The sequence below is a fragment of the Podarcis gaigeae genome, assembly GCF_964106915.1.
Source record: "Podarcis gaigeae genome assembly, chromosome: 8".
In the NCBI taxonomy this organism is placed as follows: Eukaryota; Metazoa; Chordata; class Lepidosauria; order Squamata; family Lacertidae; genus Podarcis; species Podarcis gaigeae.
The window spans coordinates 42,407,359-42,425,864 of NC_139684.1; the positions used below are offsets into that span (position 1 = coordinate 42,407,359).

The following is an 18,506-nucleotide window of genomic DNA, read 5'->3' on the forward strand; positions in this document are numbered from 1 at the left end:
ACAGAAAAAGCAATGATTTTGCTTTAATGGTTCAGACTACATTGCCAGGACAGGACACACCCTGTGATCTATTGCTGGGTCTGTTCCACAGCTTTAGAGGCCACTGCTGTCTGACCCCAGGGGTTGGAGGGGGCAGCAATAAACCATAACTGGGCACATTCAAACTTCAAACCCCAAGTGCAGAAACCTGGATTATACACGTCTGTTGGGTGAATGACAAGACAGTGGTGTGCAGGGCATCATCAAGGTCAGACCTGGGTCTGCACGGTTCATTGGACAGTTTTCCTGCTCATGGCACCAGCAAGTGGATTGTGTGACAGAGTCAACGCTGCGGCCCAGCCCCAAGAACAGCAAAGGACACGTTGGGTCATCGTTAGGTGATATCCAGCACACTTCTGATTGGCTGCTGTAAAAGCTGTAGTTCTGCCACACTGCCTCAGCCAGAGCAACTGAGACTTTGTTTTGCCAGCTCTTACACCTTGCCCAATGAGAGGCCAAGAGCTGGGCAAGAAGTATCTGGAAGTGCCACGTCCTGCCTTCCTGACCCCTGTTCATTGTGTGCCTGCAGAAAAGTTCTGCTTGGTCCTCTGTGCCCAGGTACATATTGTTGCATGTGCTGAGTATTTCAGAGGGAGCAAAGGAGCCCCCAGCTGAGCAACTGGCTGGACCTGTTGGCATGAGGAAGGAGGGAGCGAGAGAACGATATGGATCATTCTAGCTGCTGCTCCTAGAAAATTTGGTTCTGTGGCTTTAAGAAACCCTGATTGCTGCCTCCAGCAGCTCTTGAGCGGAGACCCCGGGGTGATCTGTCAGGGTTATTGAGGCCACCTTCTCCCAACTGTGCACAATGCAAGTCCACAGGAATTGTGCTTTGCCAAGAGTGAGCAACCCAGAGGTGAGTCTCCAAGTATGAGGGGGCTGGACTTGATGGAAACATGAACTTGCCACCTGGAAGAGCTTCATGGCCTTTGCCTTCAAGTGGCCTTGATGCTGTCGCTGTGCCAAGTGAGAAAAATGCAGCGCACCAGGGAAGTGGCTTTGGCTCCCCTGCTCCCCTTGCCTCTGAGCCTCTGTAATTGTGCTGATCTGGTGGTATCCCTGCTGCAGCTTCCTGCCTCCACTTTGGCCAACAAAGCTGACTGTTCCTCAGATCATAGCAAGGATGAAACCAGCCTCACGTCCTACAGAAGTGGCTGCTTTTCGGTGATGTCCCTCTTCTGCCACAAGCCCCAGTTAGATCCAGCTTAAATTGGCACAGGGACTCAGGGTTCCAGGGTTGGCTTCTGGTTCCTGTGTTATAAACAACAAACTGGGTTTCGTGAACTGGAAGGGTGTGGATGCACTTGAGAGCATCCCTGCAAACAGCTGAATTTGGCTGTGGAAGCAATGGATCAATTTGGGAAGCAGGCAGCTGTTGTTCTCCCTGAGCCCCCTCTCGGCACATGCACACACACACACACACATTCCCTGGTGGCTCATATGTCATCTGGGCATCATGATACACCAGCATTTCCACTTCAGCTGGCTGCGAGATCAGCTTGTGCTGCAATCAGCAGATGCTTATCTGTTAAGCCGTGAAACTCTGGACAGGCTTCAGAGTCCTCGTCATCTACGCTCTGCGCTCCACAATGGGGCTTGAAAGTTTATCTCCTCTGGCGTGGCAGGCAAAGTGGAGAGGGCTGAGGGCTGTGCATTTTTGAATTCCCAAAGAGGAGGAAGGAACGCATCTGCAGCTCCATTTGTCTTGACACAAATCCCTCTTGCCTTAAGATGCCAGCATTTTGCTGCAGAGGATGGAGGCGGCTGCTTGCTACAGACTCATCCCAGGAATGCATGAGAAGATTTTGTCGCCCTCTGATCTGTTTGGCAAGGAAACCGGCTTTAAACTAAGGCCCAGACCACCTCTCTTGGTGGCTGTAAAGAAATGCAGCATTCCCTTCGCCCATGGCTACTGCGGTGTCTCAGGCTGTGAAGCTGTTCCCCCCCCCCATACACACTCCCTCCCCCAGAAAGATGCAGTCACCCAGAACAGGGCTGTGCAGTTACTTTGTAGGCTTTGGGGCTTGTGCAATGCCCCCGTCTCCGTTGGAGGTCCGGAGAGTCAGTGTGGTTGATGGATCAGAGGGCTGGGCTGAGCTCTGGCCTGTGGTCCCACCTAACTGAATGGCCTCAGCTGCAAGTCGCCACCTCTCAGCCTCCGGTTCAATGTCACTGACAGGCATGTTTCGATAGCAAACCCAGTAAGGACTGCGGCACATTTGCAAAGTGAATGGAGCAACATGATTTGAATGGTGTCGGGCTGGGAGAGAGAAGCTGCTGTTCCTGCCCCATCCTGGCTTTCCCATCCTGAGAAGGAGAGGAGAGGGGGAGAGAGGGGATGCAACCCTCTGGGTCTAGCTAACTGGGTGCCAACAGCAGGTGCCCAGTCTGCCAAGCGGCAACACCAAGTAGCTGACCAGCTATGGTGAGGAAGGTAAGGTAAACTGGACAGTGGGCCCTCAAAGTTTCTGAGGCCCCCAAACCTCAATAGGGTACAAGAGGGTGTGTAAGCCTTGGAAGGAGCCTGTGCTGAAGGGGACCCCAGAGACTGAACTAACTCCCTGTCCCTGCCAGAAGGGCATTCAGGCACCAGAGGGCCACCACTAGGGAAAACACAAGCTGGGCCCAGCACTTGGCCGAGAGCTTCTGGTTTAATGCACAACAGGGCAAGAAGCAGTCTCAGCAGCGTGCCTCTTTCCACTGGCACAAAGAGGCCTCCCCAGTTCACAAGGGGACGTACTTAGCTGCTCAATTCGGTCCTGCTCCTTCCTGGCTTCAAAGCAGTTGTGAGAATGCACAGAGTTGCAGGAGGAGAAGCGTGCAGCTGCCCTGATGCTGAGCCAGGCCAAGCCTGTGGATGCTGTGTGCTAAGAAGACCAAAACCCCAAAGCAGCAGCTGGGAGTTAAGGCCACTGGGAAGAAAATGTGCTTTCGGAAGTGAGGGCTGGTTCCACCCTTTCCCAGCAGGTCCTCCTGGCAGCTGGACTTTGGGCTTCATCACATATCCTGGAAGTGTTGTAGAAATGCTTCTGAGTTCCCCCAGGTTCCTTTGGTATAACAAGGTTCCTTTCCCTGGCTGAGACACTGCCTCCCATCACCCCAGCATTGCTCAAGGCACGTGGCTGAAGAAGGGGAACTTTTTCTCTATTGCTGTGTGCTTCAAGCCGCTCTCCCTTTCCCGTTTCTACTCGTCCCCAGCAAGGTAGCCTCTTGTTGGTGTGTCCATCGCCACTGGCTTTGTTGAGAAGGTAGCAGCAAAAGGTTCAAATGTGCCTAAAGGAAACAGGGCTGCAGCCGTCTCCCCTAGACGTGGCATCTGCTGCTTGGTGTTGATGGCAATGCAGAGAAGGTCCTGATGGGCAAATGTAACTCATGGCCGGGGGCTAAGCGAAATGATTTTTACACAACCAGCAAGACTGGCAAATGTCTTGACCTGGGAGGGAGGGAGGGAGGCAGAGGAGGAGGCAGAATGAATGTCTCTTAAGGTCACAAATTGCTTGGAATTTGTGGTTAGTGCAAGAGTGAGTGTTGGCACCTTGGTCTGGCTCTCGTTATTCTTCTTTCGGCTTCTCCACAGTAAGGAAAGTGTCTGCTTTGCTGGCCTGGAGCTCTGAGTCGCTGAGGTGCTTCTTCTCCCGGCCCTGATCACCTTTTGACCTCGTCCAGGATGGGGAGCGCAGGTAGCCGGCCCGGGGGTTAGGGTGGGGGTGGGGGTGCAGACCTATGCCGGGAGAAAGAAAGGCAGGTCGGGACCTGACCAGCACACCTGGTTGCTTCCTCACACCGACAGACCTTCTGTTAGGACTGCCATATGTCCGGAATTTCCCAGACATATCTGGGGATTTGTCCGCCAAAAATAGAGTCCAGGCAGAATTTTCAGAAATCGTTTAGAATGTTTGGGAAAATCCAGGTCTATGACAGCCTACATTGGAAGTGTTGGGTTTTTTTGTGTGTTTTTTTTTTTTTGGCAAATTTCCTGTTTTAAAAAGCTCAAAACTTTCTTTCTTTCTTTCTTTCTTTCTTTCTTTCTTTCTTTCTTTCTTTCTTTCTTTCTTGGAGATTTTGCAAAAATCAGGGCTCAGCCCCACTTTCGTCTGCCCGTATTTTGATTGCATCGTGTACCAACTAATTCCCCCAGGTCTAAGAGTTTCCCCATTGTTCTGTGGCTGTGCCTTGAGAAAAATCCATTGTACCCGTTGACTCAGAAGCTCGGTAAGCAGCATCTCTCTTTGGATTTTCCATGCATCTGAGGAGATCCAGTTCAGTGGGTAAGAACTGGTTTTCGCAAGGCACAGCTGCAGAACAATGAGAAAACCTCTTGGACTCTGGGGAATTACCGTATTTTTCCATGTATAACACGCCCCCTATTTGGGGGGACTTCAAATTAAGAAAATGGAAAATGGCAGCCAATCGCCAGCAGCCCTTCTCACAGCCACCAATCACCAGCACTATTGCCACTGAGAATCTCCTGCTCGCAGCTGTGACCAATCGCCCAACCCCACTCTGCACTACCCAAGTATAAGACGAGGGATAATTTTAAAGCTAATGTTTAAATTAAAGACCCTCATCTTATAGATGGAAAAGTACAGTAATCAGGGCAGAATGCAATCAAAATACAAGTCAAGTTTGGACGAGCCCTTAATTTATGACCCATCTTTCCACATACTGGGTGTCAAAGGCAGCTATCTGAAGCAATGTACAATAAAAACAAAACAAATATCCAAAGCAGATAAAACAACAGCAGAGCAGAAGAGAAGCAGATTAAAACAGTAGCCAACTTAAAATTCTCAGTGAGAAACACAAAGTCCTCCCACTCCGTCGAGGGGCAGCTAGTCATGCGCCACGCCAGCTCCCAGCTGTGTCCACATCAAAGGACACATCCAGCTAGATCCGTGGGGCTTTGATGCGCAGCTCACGTGGGTCTCCCTCGCTATACTTGCGGCCTGTGCAGCCAATACATTTTGCAAGGCCTGCTCAAAATCAAATAGGCTCCCTTTCCAGACGCAGCCTCCCAGTGAAAGAGGGAGGACTTTGAGCCCCGCATTTTCTGTGGAGAAGTAGAACAGAGGTGTGGGATCCACTGGGTGTTTTTGGCAGATCCCCTGAGAGTCTGCTCGCCTCATTCTGTGTGATCCATGCCCATGATGGCCAATAATAACAAATCAAAAAGCCGACCTGCAGCCTGGATTTCCCTCCCTGCCTCTTCTTGTCTGCTGAGAGTGCAGGGAACTCTCCTCATTAATTCCACTCACACTTTCCCACCAAGGAGGCTGATCTGCATTTCCACTCCATCTGTGTCACTGGGGTGCTGCTGCTGCCTCCGCAGACACCATCACAGACACCCTCTTCATACCCCTCTCAGCACAGCTGCTCATCGTGCCATTGCTCTGGGAGGGGCAGGAGAAGAGGGCCTGGAATCATGGGATGGGGGAGCCCTCCCTCCTCCCTACACACACAGCGCACAAGCCCTCCCTAGAGCAATAGCTTGCGCATCATCCTCAAGCAGATAATGAGGACATCATCACTCAGAGGAGAACCAGCTTGCCCCAGGGAGAAGCTTGATATTTTCCACAATCAAAGAGAACATCCTCTAAGCCAAAGTGTCTCCTTTTCTGAGACACCTGTCAAATGCTATCTGTTTTCTGAGACTCTTGGCACAGCTGGGCTGCTTAATGAGGCGCGCACACACCCCTACCGGCATGCTTGATTAAGCAGATTTCACACTGTCACTCCATGCTTGGGTTCCTTATCATCACAGGTGGAGTTGATTGGCTCAGGTGACCTTTCTGCCGCAGCAGCTCTGCCTGGGGTGATGTGCAAGCCCCACAAGGCAGTTGCCAGGCACTCTTCCCCCCGCCACTGCCCTAGTCTTTGTGCCCTAGATCTTGCCTAGCTGATTAAAAGCATCTTACTCTGTTTGCAATCCTGTTCCCACTTAACTGGGAGTAAGCACCATAGAACTCAGTGGGACTTACCTCTGGCTAGAGATGGATAAGATTACGCTGCAAGAATTGGGCCTCATAGACTCACTCTTGTGCACTGAACATCAACAGTTTTTTTAAAACTAATTTTGAGAATTAGATGCATGACGAAAAAGAAAAAGGAAATTAGGGCACCTGTGTACAGAAACATATTTTGCGGAGCCATAAGGCACCATACAGAGTTGCCATTTTGCAATTGAATATGCTTCAGGTTGGAAGGCAACAGATCTCAGGGCATACATCTGATGCTTAGGCCCTTTGTGGCATCATGTCTGAACTGCTTCTTGTTAAACTTAAAGCCTGGGGAGGGGAACAACAGACCAGAATTATACTGAAATCAATAAAATCCTACTGAATGGGGCAACAACATTAATCCCAACCAGCAGGAACTATGGTATAAAAAGGAAAGCATTCTAAGAAGCTGCAGAAACGGCAACTTTGTTTGTGGTTTGAAAATTTTCTAGGATCAAAACTGGAGAGCAGAGTCGCCTCTCCAGATATGCTTCTCCTAAGTAATCTCACACTTGCAAGTGAGATTACTAGAGGGTGGGATGGGTGGAAAGGTGTCAGCTGACCCCCCCCCCAGGATAAGGCACTTGCTTAGCTGCTTTGCAAAGCCAATTTATATGACATTGCCTCTCCCCACATGCCGAGCAGGATGAGTGCCACATTGATCATAAGATCTGCAGCCGTTGGCTCGACCCAGCAGTCTCATCTTGCACTCTTTTGTCAAGGATGATAGGAGTTGTAGTCCAGCAACATTTCAAGCACCACAGCTTGCTGATCCCTCTTTTGAATTCCAACATGTTTCTCCCCCAACCTGTCTTAGGTCTATGCAGATGTATGCAGTTGGAATTGACTAATTAGTTCCTCCATTTTAAAGCTTGCATAATTAATTGGTTTAAGATTCAATCGAGAGACCACGCTTACCAGCAGGGGATTCATTGCCTGTGTTCTCATCATCGGAGTCAGCAAAGACCTCTGCCAGCTCCTGGTCAGACATGTCTGTAAGCTCAGTTAGGTCCAGAAGGTCAAAGTGCACCTCAAGGGAGGAGACGCTGCTCAAAGGTTCTGTGGAGACAAGATGTCAGTGAGAACCATGACCAGTTAGGTAGTGTGGGAACAGATGAGAAGGCCCTCTGATAGGGTCAGTTGTCCTGGACTCGGACATGCCCTCCCCACATTGCAGATGGTCTGCAGACTGAGGCCGGAGAGGGAACACTGGTGAGTTAATGGCCGAGGCAAGATTTGAGCCAGGGACTTTCCCTGATTCTGTAGCCTTTTAGCCTCTGCACTTTAAATGAATGCAAAGTATTTGTGGTAAGCTCCCAGGATGGGCCTTTCTGCAGCTCCCAGGAGATGCAGCTGTAAGGGAGTCCAGGGTCTCAGGGGGAGTTGCTGAGCTGGGCTAGGGGCCCAGAAAGGTCTTTGCCTTCTCCTACAGCCAGCAGAGAACCAACTCCTTCCTTCCAGGTTTTACTTACGCCTGCGCTCCGCAACCTGCAGCAGCCCAGAAGTGGGGATTGGGATCCCTCCTTCTTCCTCAGCAGGGGGGCTGTGGGGCTCTTCCACCAGTCCATGTATGGGTACAATAATGGGGGCCAGCCGCTCTGGCGTTTGGGCCCCTTTAATCAGCTCTGAAACGACAAAGGGTTGCATCTGCTTACAGGAGACATAGTAGGAGAGCAGAAGGAGAATCACTACGCAGGCCTGATCAGACCCACCCAGCATCAGCATCCCTTTTCAGTTCAGGTGGATACAGTCAGGCTTGGTGGCCAACAGGTAGGAGAGGCCTGTTTCCCATAAAAGCCTCCCCCCAATTGACATGAAGGAAGCTGAGTGGGACTGCCCTTTGTTTCTGCAGCGAATTCTGGGAACAGACCCCTAAACTGACCACCAGCCTGGATGGCTACTAGCCACGATGGTTCTGCCTCCACAGTCTGAGGCAATAATGCTTCTGAAGACCACTTGCTGGGAACCACAGAAAGGGAGAGTGCTATTGTACTCAGGTTGTGCTTGAGGGTTTCCCATAGGCACCTCATTGGCCACTGTGAGAACAGGGTGCTGGACAGGCTTTTCTAATGCTTCTCTGTCCTTAAACTCCAGCTCTTTATCCAGGCCACTCTTGCAACTTATTCATGGCAGATGAGAAACCAAGGAACAACTTCCACCCCCTGCTTCTACCAAAGCTCAGGTGTTGGGTCACCGTTCAGCTAAGCCACAGCATTCCTCTTTTCTTTGGCTCTCCATTTTTGCATTTCTTCACCCTCCTGTGCTGAATTCGGCTGCAAGGACTAATCCAGCCTGCCATGTCAGCCATGTCTAGCTGCAACTTGGCTGTCTCCCGTGTGTGTGTGTGTGTGTGCGCGTGCGTGTTTTATCCCCTCCTTGCATCTAGCACAGACTGGCACCATGTCAAAAGCGTCTCCCACGGTTCTTCCACTTAAACTTCAGCTTAAGATATTTGCTGTTGCTCTTCCTGCAGGTTCCTCCTGCAGCCTCACTCCTTAATAGCTTTCTGCTCGGCTCCAAGCCCTTAACCAAGCCTCTGCCAACAAAAGGCCTTCCAGATTCATTGGTGGTAAGTCTGTCAGTGGCTACTAGCCACGATGCCTCCACAGTCAGAGACAACCTGCTTCTGAACAGCAGTTGTTGGGAATCAAAGGGAGGAGGGGGCTCTTGGGCTCAGCTCCTGCTTGAGGGTTCCCCACTGGCATCTGGGTAGCTACTATGAGAAAAGGACGCCTGGCTGTACATCCATACATATAAAATTTCATATGGAAATCTGTGCCCTCTTTTTTACGTAATAGGAATGTCAACCTGCAATACCCCTGTGGTCTTTGTCCTCTCATCTTCCCTTCCCATTTCCCTCTTTACGTGGTTCCCGTTCAGGTCAAGCCAAGCCACACAGATGCACTTCTGCGGGCTCATGGTCTTAGAATCATATAATTGTAGAGTTGGAAGGGACCCGGAGGATCATCTAAGTCCCACCCCCTGCAATGCAGGAATAGGCAGCTGTCCTATACTAAGGTTACCAGATTTTTAAAATGAATCCGGGGACACTTATTGTTTGCTATGTACATGTGAATGCTGAGAAAGCTGTAAATCCAGGGACTGTCCCCGGGAAACGGGGGACATCTCGTAACCTTATCCTATACAGGGATCGAACCTGCAGCCTTGGCATTATCAGCACCACGCTCTAACCAACTGAGATATCCAGGCTTCAAAGCATCATTGTGCAGCTTTCTTCTAGGATGGGCACCCCAAACTGAAAAGGGGGGTAAATGAGCAAAGCTGCACAATCTGCCGCAAGAGGCTCTTTGCAGCTGTGAGGCTATTAACAAAGGGGCTGTGTTTGCAAAGGCAGACACCTGATACACCCCTCCCTAGCCCTTGTTTCCTTCCTTCTCCTTGCCCTTTCTTCTGTTTGCTCAGCCTTGGATGAAAAGCTCATCCAGGAAAGGGGGAGGGGCCTTATCTCCCCCTTCCCCAGTATTAAGCACCCCCTGCCTCATAACTCTAAAAGGACTCCTAGAGCTACCCAGAGAGGTGTGGGACAAAACAGGAAGCGCAGCAGCTGGCTTTGCCTGAAGAGTGGCAAAGGAAGAAAGGTTGGCATTTTCTCCCAGGGCAATTTACAGATGGGTACCAAGAACCTGGGGCTCCTGCTAAGGAACCAGCTGCTGCAGGGAGTTGCAATGACAAAAGACTGGTCTGTTTGAGAGCAGGCCGGCAGGCAGACCCAGAACAAAGGCTGGTCTGTCAAGAGGAAGGAAGATGCCACCAGAGCCACTGTCCTGACTGTGAGCCATGGGCTGTGTGTGCTCAGATGTCTCCCCACTGACCCCCTACTCCATGGCCATCAGTTTTGTACCCAAGGGGTGGAAGACATGCCAGCAGCCTTGGCTTCGGTATGTGCAGGTAATCCCAGCAATGCAATTGCACAAGAGTCTAGAACAGTCACACGATGAGAGACTCTGAGCCAGCAGCTTTCCCCAACCTGATTCCCTCCAGCTGTTTTGGTGTATGATTCCCATCAGCAGCACTGGCTGGGGATGATGAGAATTGTGATCCAAAACAGCTGGAGGGCACCAGGTTGGGGAAGGCTCCTGTAGTAAATCCTATTCTTTGGTGTTCCCTGTAGGTCATAGCTCAGGTCTGTGCAGATGCTCTGATGAGACGTTCACTTTGCCCAGTGTTGGCAGCTAAGTCAGGGGCTTGTTGTGGTACACATGACCCTCCCCAGGTGCTAGGACTTTGCATGTGTGCCCCCTCTCCCTCTTTACATCATGGCTGGTGCCAGAAAGGCTGTGTCTGCACAGTCCACTCATATAAAGGGCTCAGCTAGAGAGACACAGAAAAGCAGAACCTCTGAGCTTGGGAAATCACTCTCCGCCTCATCCATTGTGCCAATGCCACACACAGGCACTGCCCCAGCACCGTGCCAGCTATCAGGCAACTGGCACCCTACAACAGGGGCACATGAGGTTTGTGCCACAAATGATTGGCAGGCTGGGTCCTACCCGCTCATTAACAGGCAGGATGTTGGTGCTGTTACCCAGAACATAAATGCAAATCCCAGCTAGCTAAGCATGCATGTTGATGTGCTGGGAAGACCCATGGTCAACGCTGCTCTCGTTTTTCACATCACTCTCCCCCACAAAACTACCCTCCTCCAGCACTTGTGTCCTGAATTTGAGTCCTCCAGTGTACCCTTACATGATGCAAGTGTGCGTGTATATGTGCACTTACAGAATTTTGCTGTAGCATCCCTGCACATCACGCTGGAAAAACAAAGTGCTCTTTAATTTCCATGCCTCCTCCTCTCATCCACAGATGTGCAGCAGCAGCACAATGTGCCCAGCAGGAGGAGGGTGGGGGAGTTGGGCATTGATTCCCAATAGAGATGTACTAGCAGCACTGAATGAAGCGAGGGGCAATATTCCCTAATGGACTGGAGCTAAGGGGAAAGGGAGCCCACAGCCCTTGCTTGCTCCAGGGGCAATGAAACTATTAGCATTGAGCAGAGAGAACAAGAAGTCTCCATTTAGCCAGCTCAAAGCAAGGGCAGTGAAAGGGGGAATTTCAGTGAGAGCAACATCTTCTTTTCCTGAGTTGCTGACAACATTTGGGGTTTGAGAATGCCTCCCAAACTACGTTGTGAGCAATCATACCATGGATCCAAAGCTGCTGCTGCTGTTGCTTCTGCTTCTTTGCCAGTTCTGCAGTCAGCATGCTCTGATCTATTTGATTGGGATGATGGGGCCCTGGGGAATACATGGACTAGTGTGGGTAACAATCTGGTTGTTTTTTAACCTAAGAGTCATGAAGGGGCTTTGGGGGTACAGCACTGCCAGCAGAGGTGATGCTCATTTCAAAGGAGGCCCCCAACATCCAAGAGCATCCACTGTCCTTTCCCAACAGTAGAGACAGAACAAACACACTTTTCTCCTAGCCCAAACAGAGCTGTTTATTTAACTCTGTCTGGATTCTGTCCAAACTCTTTGCATTTCATCCAACCCATTCTACAGGTTGCAGAACTCCTTGCTGAGTCAGAATTGCCTGTTTAACCTGCAGCAGCTCGTGGTGATCAGCAGATTCCACCTTACAAACAGCTCCAGTAGGGAATGCTTTTTTTCCTCCAGAAAAGAGAAGTACCAGGGCTACGGTTTGTCTTGAAACTCACCCCCATTGGTTTGTTGATTTTGCTGGTTAATTTTCTGCGTACATATGTAGTCTGCTCTCCTGGTAAAGTGGCCACCAATGCAACCATTTAAAATCATCTTAATAACCAATAAAAACCAATCTAAACAAAATTAAGACAGATGTTTAACCAGCTAAGTATTTGGGGATTTGCTGCATCCCAGTGGTAAACAAAATATTCTCTGCACATGTTCAGAGGTGCTGAACATGTTCCTCATTCTGCAGCTGAAACCTGGCATGGGAACCATTTTCTGGGCACATCTGGAATTTTGAGGGCGTGTCAATGCCTCTTATCCAGTGGCATAGCGTGGGGGTGCAGGGGGCCCGGCCGCACCGGCCGCAACATCTGGGGGTTAGGCTTAGGGGGCGCAAATCCACGGGTTAGGGGGCGCAAATTACTTGCCTTGCCCCGGGTGCTGACAACCCACGCTACGCCACTGCTCTTATCCCATCTCTCCCTAGAACAGCCCCCATCCCGAGAGACAGAAAGAGTGAAAATGCTCACACGCACACATATGCGTTCTGATTTTCCAAAGGATCTAAATAAAATACGTAATCTGAGCCTTGAAAAACACATAGAAGTGAAAGAGGATGTGGGAAAGAGCAACATTCTTCCAACTTCCTCCTTTAGTGCTATAGCTATACACTTTTCAAGGGGGAGAAAGTAGGACCACCCCCCTCACAACTTCACAGGCAATAAGACAGTGAATGTGGGTGGGTAGGCCAAAAGCCTTTGTGGACACCCAAGCAAGACCTCAAGGGTGCCATTGTGCTCATGGGTGCCAAGTTGCCAACTCTTGGCTTGTGTATGTGTATTATTATATAGATTCACATGTTATTCCAGTCTAGGGGAAAGGACAACAATTTCCCCCAACTCTTCTTGCTGAGCAGAAGTTGCAAATCTGAGCCAGGATCCTCTTTTCTTCTTTACAGTATTGACTCATCCTTAAGCCTTGGTTCCTTTTTGAAATATCACTGGCATGCTTTTGGTTGGCTCAAAACAAACACAGTAGCCCAGACTCAGGAGGTCACTAGTAACAGCCACATCTAAATGTCAGATTTATTTCTCTAAAGGAGGGTGTGCAATGTTAATAAGGATTTTTTTGGGTCATTCCTGCTGCTGGGGGGGGGGGGCAGGAAAGAAGGGAGATGCTGTGTTAAAGGATCTTATATCTGCTTGCTCCCCAATGGAGCACCATAATGCAAAATCATTCCTTCATAGTACATTTCTATCTCTAACAAAAGAGTTTTAGATAAGGTTTTGTATTCTCATGTGCCTGCTGCTTTTATGATCTCTTCTGCTTCCTCTGAAATGAATGCATATCCTTCCCCATCTACCCCACCAGTCTCCATTTCCCTTCCCTCCCCCTGTTGCCTCTTCTGTGTCAGAAATGTAGGCTGCAAGGCAGGGGCAGGGACAACCTGCGGCTCTCAGGCACATTGCAAAAACGCTCTGCAAGCCATCAGTTCAGGCCTCTGACAAGAGGGATCTGTTCCTTCCCCCCCCCCCCAGTCTGCTGGGTGGAGAGGGAGAGGAAGCAAGAAGAGGGGTGTCAGAAAGAGAGAGGAGGGGTGTCAGAAAAAGACGGGGGGGGGGGAGGATGTCAAAAAGACAGAACAAAGGGTGCCAGAAAGAGACAGTGGTAGGCAGGGGAGGGGGAGAAGGGGCTGCTGGAGACAGGGAGAGGTGGAGAAGAAGGGGTGCCTAAAAGTGAGAGAGAAAATAGGCAGCAGTGGAAAAAATGGATAGCAAAAAGAGAAAGAAAAGGAGATGTCACTGCCCATTTTTGACCCTAGCCCCACCCACTGCTGTTATCTGTTTTGCCAACCAACGGTATATAAACCCTACAGATCACCCTAGGAAAGGAGGCCCTTGCCTTGATAGAGAGAGAAAGGTTCCTTGCTGCTCCTGCCAATGAATGCCTGGACTCCTCCTGCTCAGTAGATTCCTCACCTATCTGTGCCAATAGGAGGCTGGTCTGCGCCAGCCCTTGTGTATGTAAAGTGGCCCCCCAGGGCTGGACTCCAGCAGGAGAGGTTCTGCTAACTATACTAGAGCCACCCCTGGGTGTCTGATGAAATGCCTCTGGCCAGATCTTGGAATCAGGTTTGAAAATGTGTGCGTGTTTAAATGTTAAAATCGTTCCGATGCATTATAAGGCATTAATGTTAAGCATCTGCTTGCCAGATTCAGAAATTGCATCCTTCTTCTGAGGCTCCTAAATCTGACAACATCCCTAACAGAAAATGTTGAGAAGGAATCCAATTAGGAGAATTTGCTGGTGAATTGGAAGGACTGGAGCTGTCTGGGGAAATCACCCCAGCTGCTCTGCGCTGGCTGCCCCTTCCCCCTGCAGCCCCCTCCCCAATCTACATCCTTCCCCCAAAAAGGAGGGAGCCTGCCTGCTTCTCTCAACTCCCATCATCTCAGCTCCTCTCCCAGCCTGCCCCCTCCAGCTGAAGGAAGGGGGCTTGGAGGAGGGTGTGTGTGTGTGGAGATTCTCACAACTGCTGCTGACTCATATTACGTGAAAGGCGCTCCAGGTCACCGGGCCTGGACTGATGGAAGCTGCGCGTTTGGTACGGGGAATAAACGGCTGGCTGCGGATACTCAAAGCAAGAGCTGCCAGGAATCAGGCCAGTCAGAGATGGAAGCCTTTCCATAAATGTGTATGGGGTGGAGTGAGGGGAGGAGGAAGGTAGCAGGGGCCTGAATGAAATTCACGCTTTATCTCTCCAATATTATTCAGCACCCCTTCCCGCCCCCTGCTGGTGGTCAAGAGAGTTGGGGTAAAAGGGCAAGACACGCATCAATCAGCAGCTGAAGCCCTGGGGAGGGTGCTGATTGAGTTTATTCAGCGAAAAGAGGAAAGAACTCTGCACATGCTCAAGGGCGCACTTGCGCGAGGCCTATAATTAAAAACAAGCAAAGCCCGGCGGGTTCCTGGGACAACTAGCCTCATCCTGAGCGCTTGTGAAGCACAAGGGGGCCCTCGTTGCGGGTTCCGATGCTGGGCCTGTCTCAGCGTCTTCCCAACGGCAGGGCAGCAGCGAGGAGGCGCTTCCCTCCGGCAGCGGAGAACCAGCCTGCCCGCGGGCTTGCCCTGGTCAAGGGAATCTGGCCAGGGCATCGGGCTGCTGGGCTGCCTTTCCTCGCCTGCTGGGCTCCAGATGTGGAACAGGGACGATACCCTCGAGGGAGGGGTGCCACAGCTGGGGCAGCTGAAAGACCTTCTGCCTGCTTCTAGGAGGGATAGGCAAGAGATCTTTCTCCAGCTTGGAGCAAAGTGGAGAGGGCGCACACTACTTGCCCTGGGCAAGACCCCTGGAACTGCTGCCTCCCTCCCGCTCCACTCAAAGCAGCCGGCCAGGCAACTTGCAGCCCCAAGTGCCAAGCAGGCGCCCCGCAAGGCAGCCAGCTCCATCGGGCCCTCCAAGCCCGCATCACCCCGGAGCCTCTTGCAAAGCAATGGACAAACCTGCCCAAAGGCGACCTCCGCACCGCGCCCAAGGCAGCCACACCCTCCCCAGCCCAGAGGTCCAGACTCCACTCCGGGAGCATTCCGGTCACACCCCACTGCGCGCCCCATCCATCCTCCGCGCCTAGGTTGGGGGCGCGCGGTGGGATCCCCAAGGCGCCCTCCGCCCGAGTCACCACCAACTAGCCGCCGGCCGGGTGATCCCTATGATTCGCGGCCGGGGACTGGTCAGTCCACTTGGGGACCCTTCCTGGCCAGCGCGGGGAGGGAGAGGATAGCGGCCCCGTCCAACTGCCCCCTCGGAGTGTCTGAGGCGCCCTCCTGCCCGTCCGGGCAGCTCCTGCGCAGCAGCGCCCGCTGCAGGCGAGACGGAGCCCCTCACCGCGGCATCGGGGCGGCGGCCCCACTTGCTCCAGTGATCCATCAAGGGAGGGAGCGAGGGCGCCCGCTAGGGCTGCGTCCTCCGTCGCGAGCGACGCACTTACCCGGGGTAGCGGCCCCTCCCGGCCCCTCCATGCGTCCGGGCTGCTGCAGCCGCTGCGTTCGTGCGCTCCTCCGCCTGACGAGCCGTCGCCGCCTCCGTGCGCGCCGCTCTGGTCACTGCACCAGCCGCGCCAGCAGCCCGAGCGCTCATCGCCGGGGAGGAGCAGGAGCGGGCCCGGCCGGCCGGTTCGGGCGGGGGGCGAGGCAGGAAGGCAGGCGCAGCAGAGCAGCAGCGGCCGCGGCAGCCCCCCACCTCGGCCGTCGAGGAGCGCCGCTAGGCACTGGCCGAGGGGAGGGGACGGGGGCGGGGTGCGCGGAAGGCGGCCGCGCCAGCGCGCGAATGGCTCGCCTGCCGGTCCGCACCACCGGCTCACCCAGCGGGCTGCTGGGCTGACTTGGGCGTTCGGCTCCCTCCGGAACCTTTTCCGACCGCCTCGCGAAATCGGAGCCCTGGAACGTCGAAAAGCTGAGCGCCTCTGAGCACGTGCAGAGTTCCCGGCGCAATCCGAATCCCGCTGAAGTCAGGGGAAGAGACCTTCTGGATGGCAGGGGGGCTGCTGGACCCATGGCCAGGGAGAAGCAGAGACGGAGGCCTCCTTCAGAGAGGCGGGGAGCGGGCCTTCACTCCTTTCTTGTGAGGACCCCGGAGACAGCACTGGGTGAAGACAGCCCTTGGTCTGACCCAGAACCTTAGCCTTGTTTTGACATTCTTATGGGGAAGTCTGTTGCTAAGAACGAAAAACCTCCAGTTTCAGGGACAGTCTACCAGAGCATTTCAGTTGCTGGGTGGGGCAACAGCAGAGGAGGGCTGGGAGTTGTGGGTTTGAGGGTGGAACGAAGATGATGCCTGTGGGCATCAGACTGAGCACTGCAAGAAATTCATGAAGAATAAGGCTGTCCAGGACTACTGATTATGATGGCCTGTACAGGATCAGATGCAGCTGATAGGAGTCACAGGTGGGGAGACAGCTCCTGTTGTACTTATGTTCCACTTCTGGGCTTCCCATTGGGGCACCTGGCTGGCCACTGTGAGAACAGGATGTGGGAGTAGATGGGCCTCCAGCAAGGCTCCTATAACGAATTTACTGCACCCCCAATAAATCTTTGGACTCCCTAGGACAGCACCACTTCTCTGTGTAGACATTAAAAACCGCCTGTCTCCCACCAGGCTCAGTATCCCTGGGGAACCAGCAAGCCGAGATGGAGAATTGCTTTTCTGTTTTTTTTCTGGAAGAGCCACAGAGACGCTTCTTTCTCATCAGTCGTGCTTTGCACCTCCCATGTCCCCAGCAGGGAATGGAGGGAAGCTGGCATCTCTGCCAGCTGAGCTGCACTAGGCTTTTATTCCAGTCTCTGGCTACAAAACCTCCATTTTCTTTATCCCACCCCACTCTACTCCACCCCACCCCAAGCAAGAGCTTCTAAAAACAGATCCAGGCACAAATCCAAGCGGAAAGCCCCAATTAAGCAATGCCAACAGGAGAAACCCCCTGGCTGTTGTCTTCCTGGAACAAGGTATCCATGCAGGACCGAAGCAGAAGGCAGAAGTCTAAACACTGCTCTAGCAGGCTTAGGGTGAAAGCGAATAGTGGGAATCGATGTGCCATAGGCAATGCATGGCATCCTAAGCTAGGCAACTGGGTCCCAATGTTTCCTCTGTCAGAAATCCTTTAGTTCCACCATAGAATAAATACAAATCAAATAACTCAATGAAATAATGGTTGATTAGCTGACCCTGCAGGTGCACTCTGCACACTGTCAGAAGTGCTCTCCACATAGCTGTGTGAAGCGGCAGGCCACCCTTTTTCACTGGTGGGGTCACTTTGCTTGCTTACCCGTTTCCTTCCTTCTCGCCACATGAATCTCAACAAATGTTACTCGCTTAGGGTCAAGACCAGCCTCCCCCAGCTTAGATCCTCTAGATATTTTGACCTGCAACTCCTGTCAACTCCAGCCAGCACAGCTGTGCTCCCATCAGCCCCCAGCATCCTGCAGCTCTGCTGGCTGGAGGTGATGGGAGCTTTAATCCAGGTTTGGAAAGGTTGGCTAATGCAGGAGCTGCATGTCCCTGGCCTCTCTGGGAGGTCAAAGTGGTCCATTCTGTGTACAGTACACAAATAGCTTCTACCATCAGAACCAGAGGGAACAATGCCATGACCGACGACCCCCCAGTGGGCTAGGGGTGCACAGGTGGACAGAGCTGATGAAGGGAAGCCTCTTAGCCTGGGCAACCAAGCAATTTAGCTAGAGGATGGGGCTTCTGGGTACGGTAATTAACACAAGGCCATTGGGGTCAAGGCTAAATGTGAGGCCATTGTTTCAGCCTTGGAGATTTAAACAAACTTCGAGAGCTCAGCAGGCAAAGCTGAGGAGGCCTGTAATTGGACTCCACCTGCCTCTCTCTCGTTGTCTCTGCCTAAATCACTCAAAATCCTGTTTCCTGGCTCAGACACTTTCTACTCCTCTTCCTGATTCCCCCTACCACCACCTTGGTGATAGCCCCTCCTAATCTCAGAGTGCAATTGAGAAACAGGTTACCTAGTGGTTAAAGAAATGTGCTCTGCACATACCCAGAGGCATTTTCCTTGTTCTCAGTGGACATTTTTCTGGGCTGAGCTCCAGCATCCCAGACTTAAATTGGTGGTTACTCAAGAGGGTGGGGGGGCATAACGCAGGGATGAGGAATCTGTGGCCCTCCAAATGTTTCAGGATTCCAGCTCCTATCAGCACCAGTACAACATAGTCAGTGGATAAAGGCAATGCAAGCAGGAGACAAAACTACCAGGAGGTCCCCTAGATCTAAAGCACAGTTGCAGCAAAA

The 18,506-nt window shown here is 52.1% G+C and overlaps 1 protein-coding gene and 1 long non-coding RNA gene across 2 annotated transcripts; one reads left to right on the forward strand and one right to left on the reverse strand.

Moving 5' to 3' along the window:
* Nucleotides 1-7: 7 nt before the first annotated feature.
* DBNDD1 (dysbindin domain containing 1) lies at nucleotides 8-16,056 on the reverse strand. The gene is made up of 4 exons (XM_083754605.1): nucleotides 15,688-16,056; nucleotides 7,505-7,657; nucleotides 6,951-7,091; nucleotides 8-3,760 (listed from the first exon to the last, which is right to left on the reverse strand). The coding sequence occupies exons 1-4, from the start codon at nucleotides 15,716-15,718 to the stop codon at nucleotides 3,591-3,593; spliced, it is 495 nt and encodes a 164-aa protein (XP_083610731.1). The 5' UTR covers nucleotides 15,719-16,056; the 3' UTR covers nucleotides 8-3,590.
* Nucleotides 7,665-11,836, forward strand: LOC310851949. Its single transcript, XR_014567927.1, has 2 exons — nucleotides 7,665-8,601; nucleotides 11,552-11,836. It is a non-coding gene; the product is annotated as an uncharacterized lncRNA (long non-coding RNA).
* Nucleotides 16,057-18,506: the final 2,450 nt, after the last annotated feature.

What these genes read in the sequence shown, in the direction of transcription:
- DBNDD1 (XM_083754605.1), bottom strand. Translation starts at nt 15,718, where the DNA reads ATGGAGGGGCCGGGAGGGGCCGCTACCCCGG. An exon ending in GGGAGGGGCCGCTACCCCGG is followed by an intron (nt 7,658 to 15,687) that starts GTAAGTGCGTCG and finishes TTGTCGTTTCAG; the next exon opens with AGCTGATTAAAGGGGCCCAA. An exon ending in GCAGGTTGCGGAGCGCAGGC is followed by an intron (nt 7,092 to 7,504) that starts GTAAGTAAAACC and finishes TTGTCTCCACAG; the next exon opens with AACCTTTGAGCAGCGTCTCC.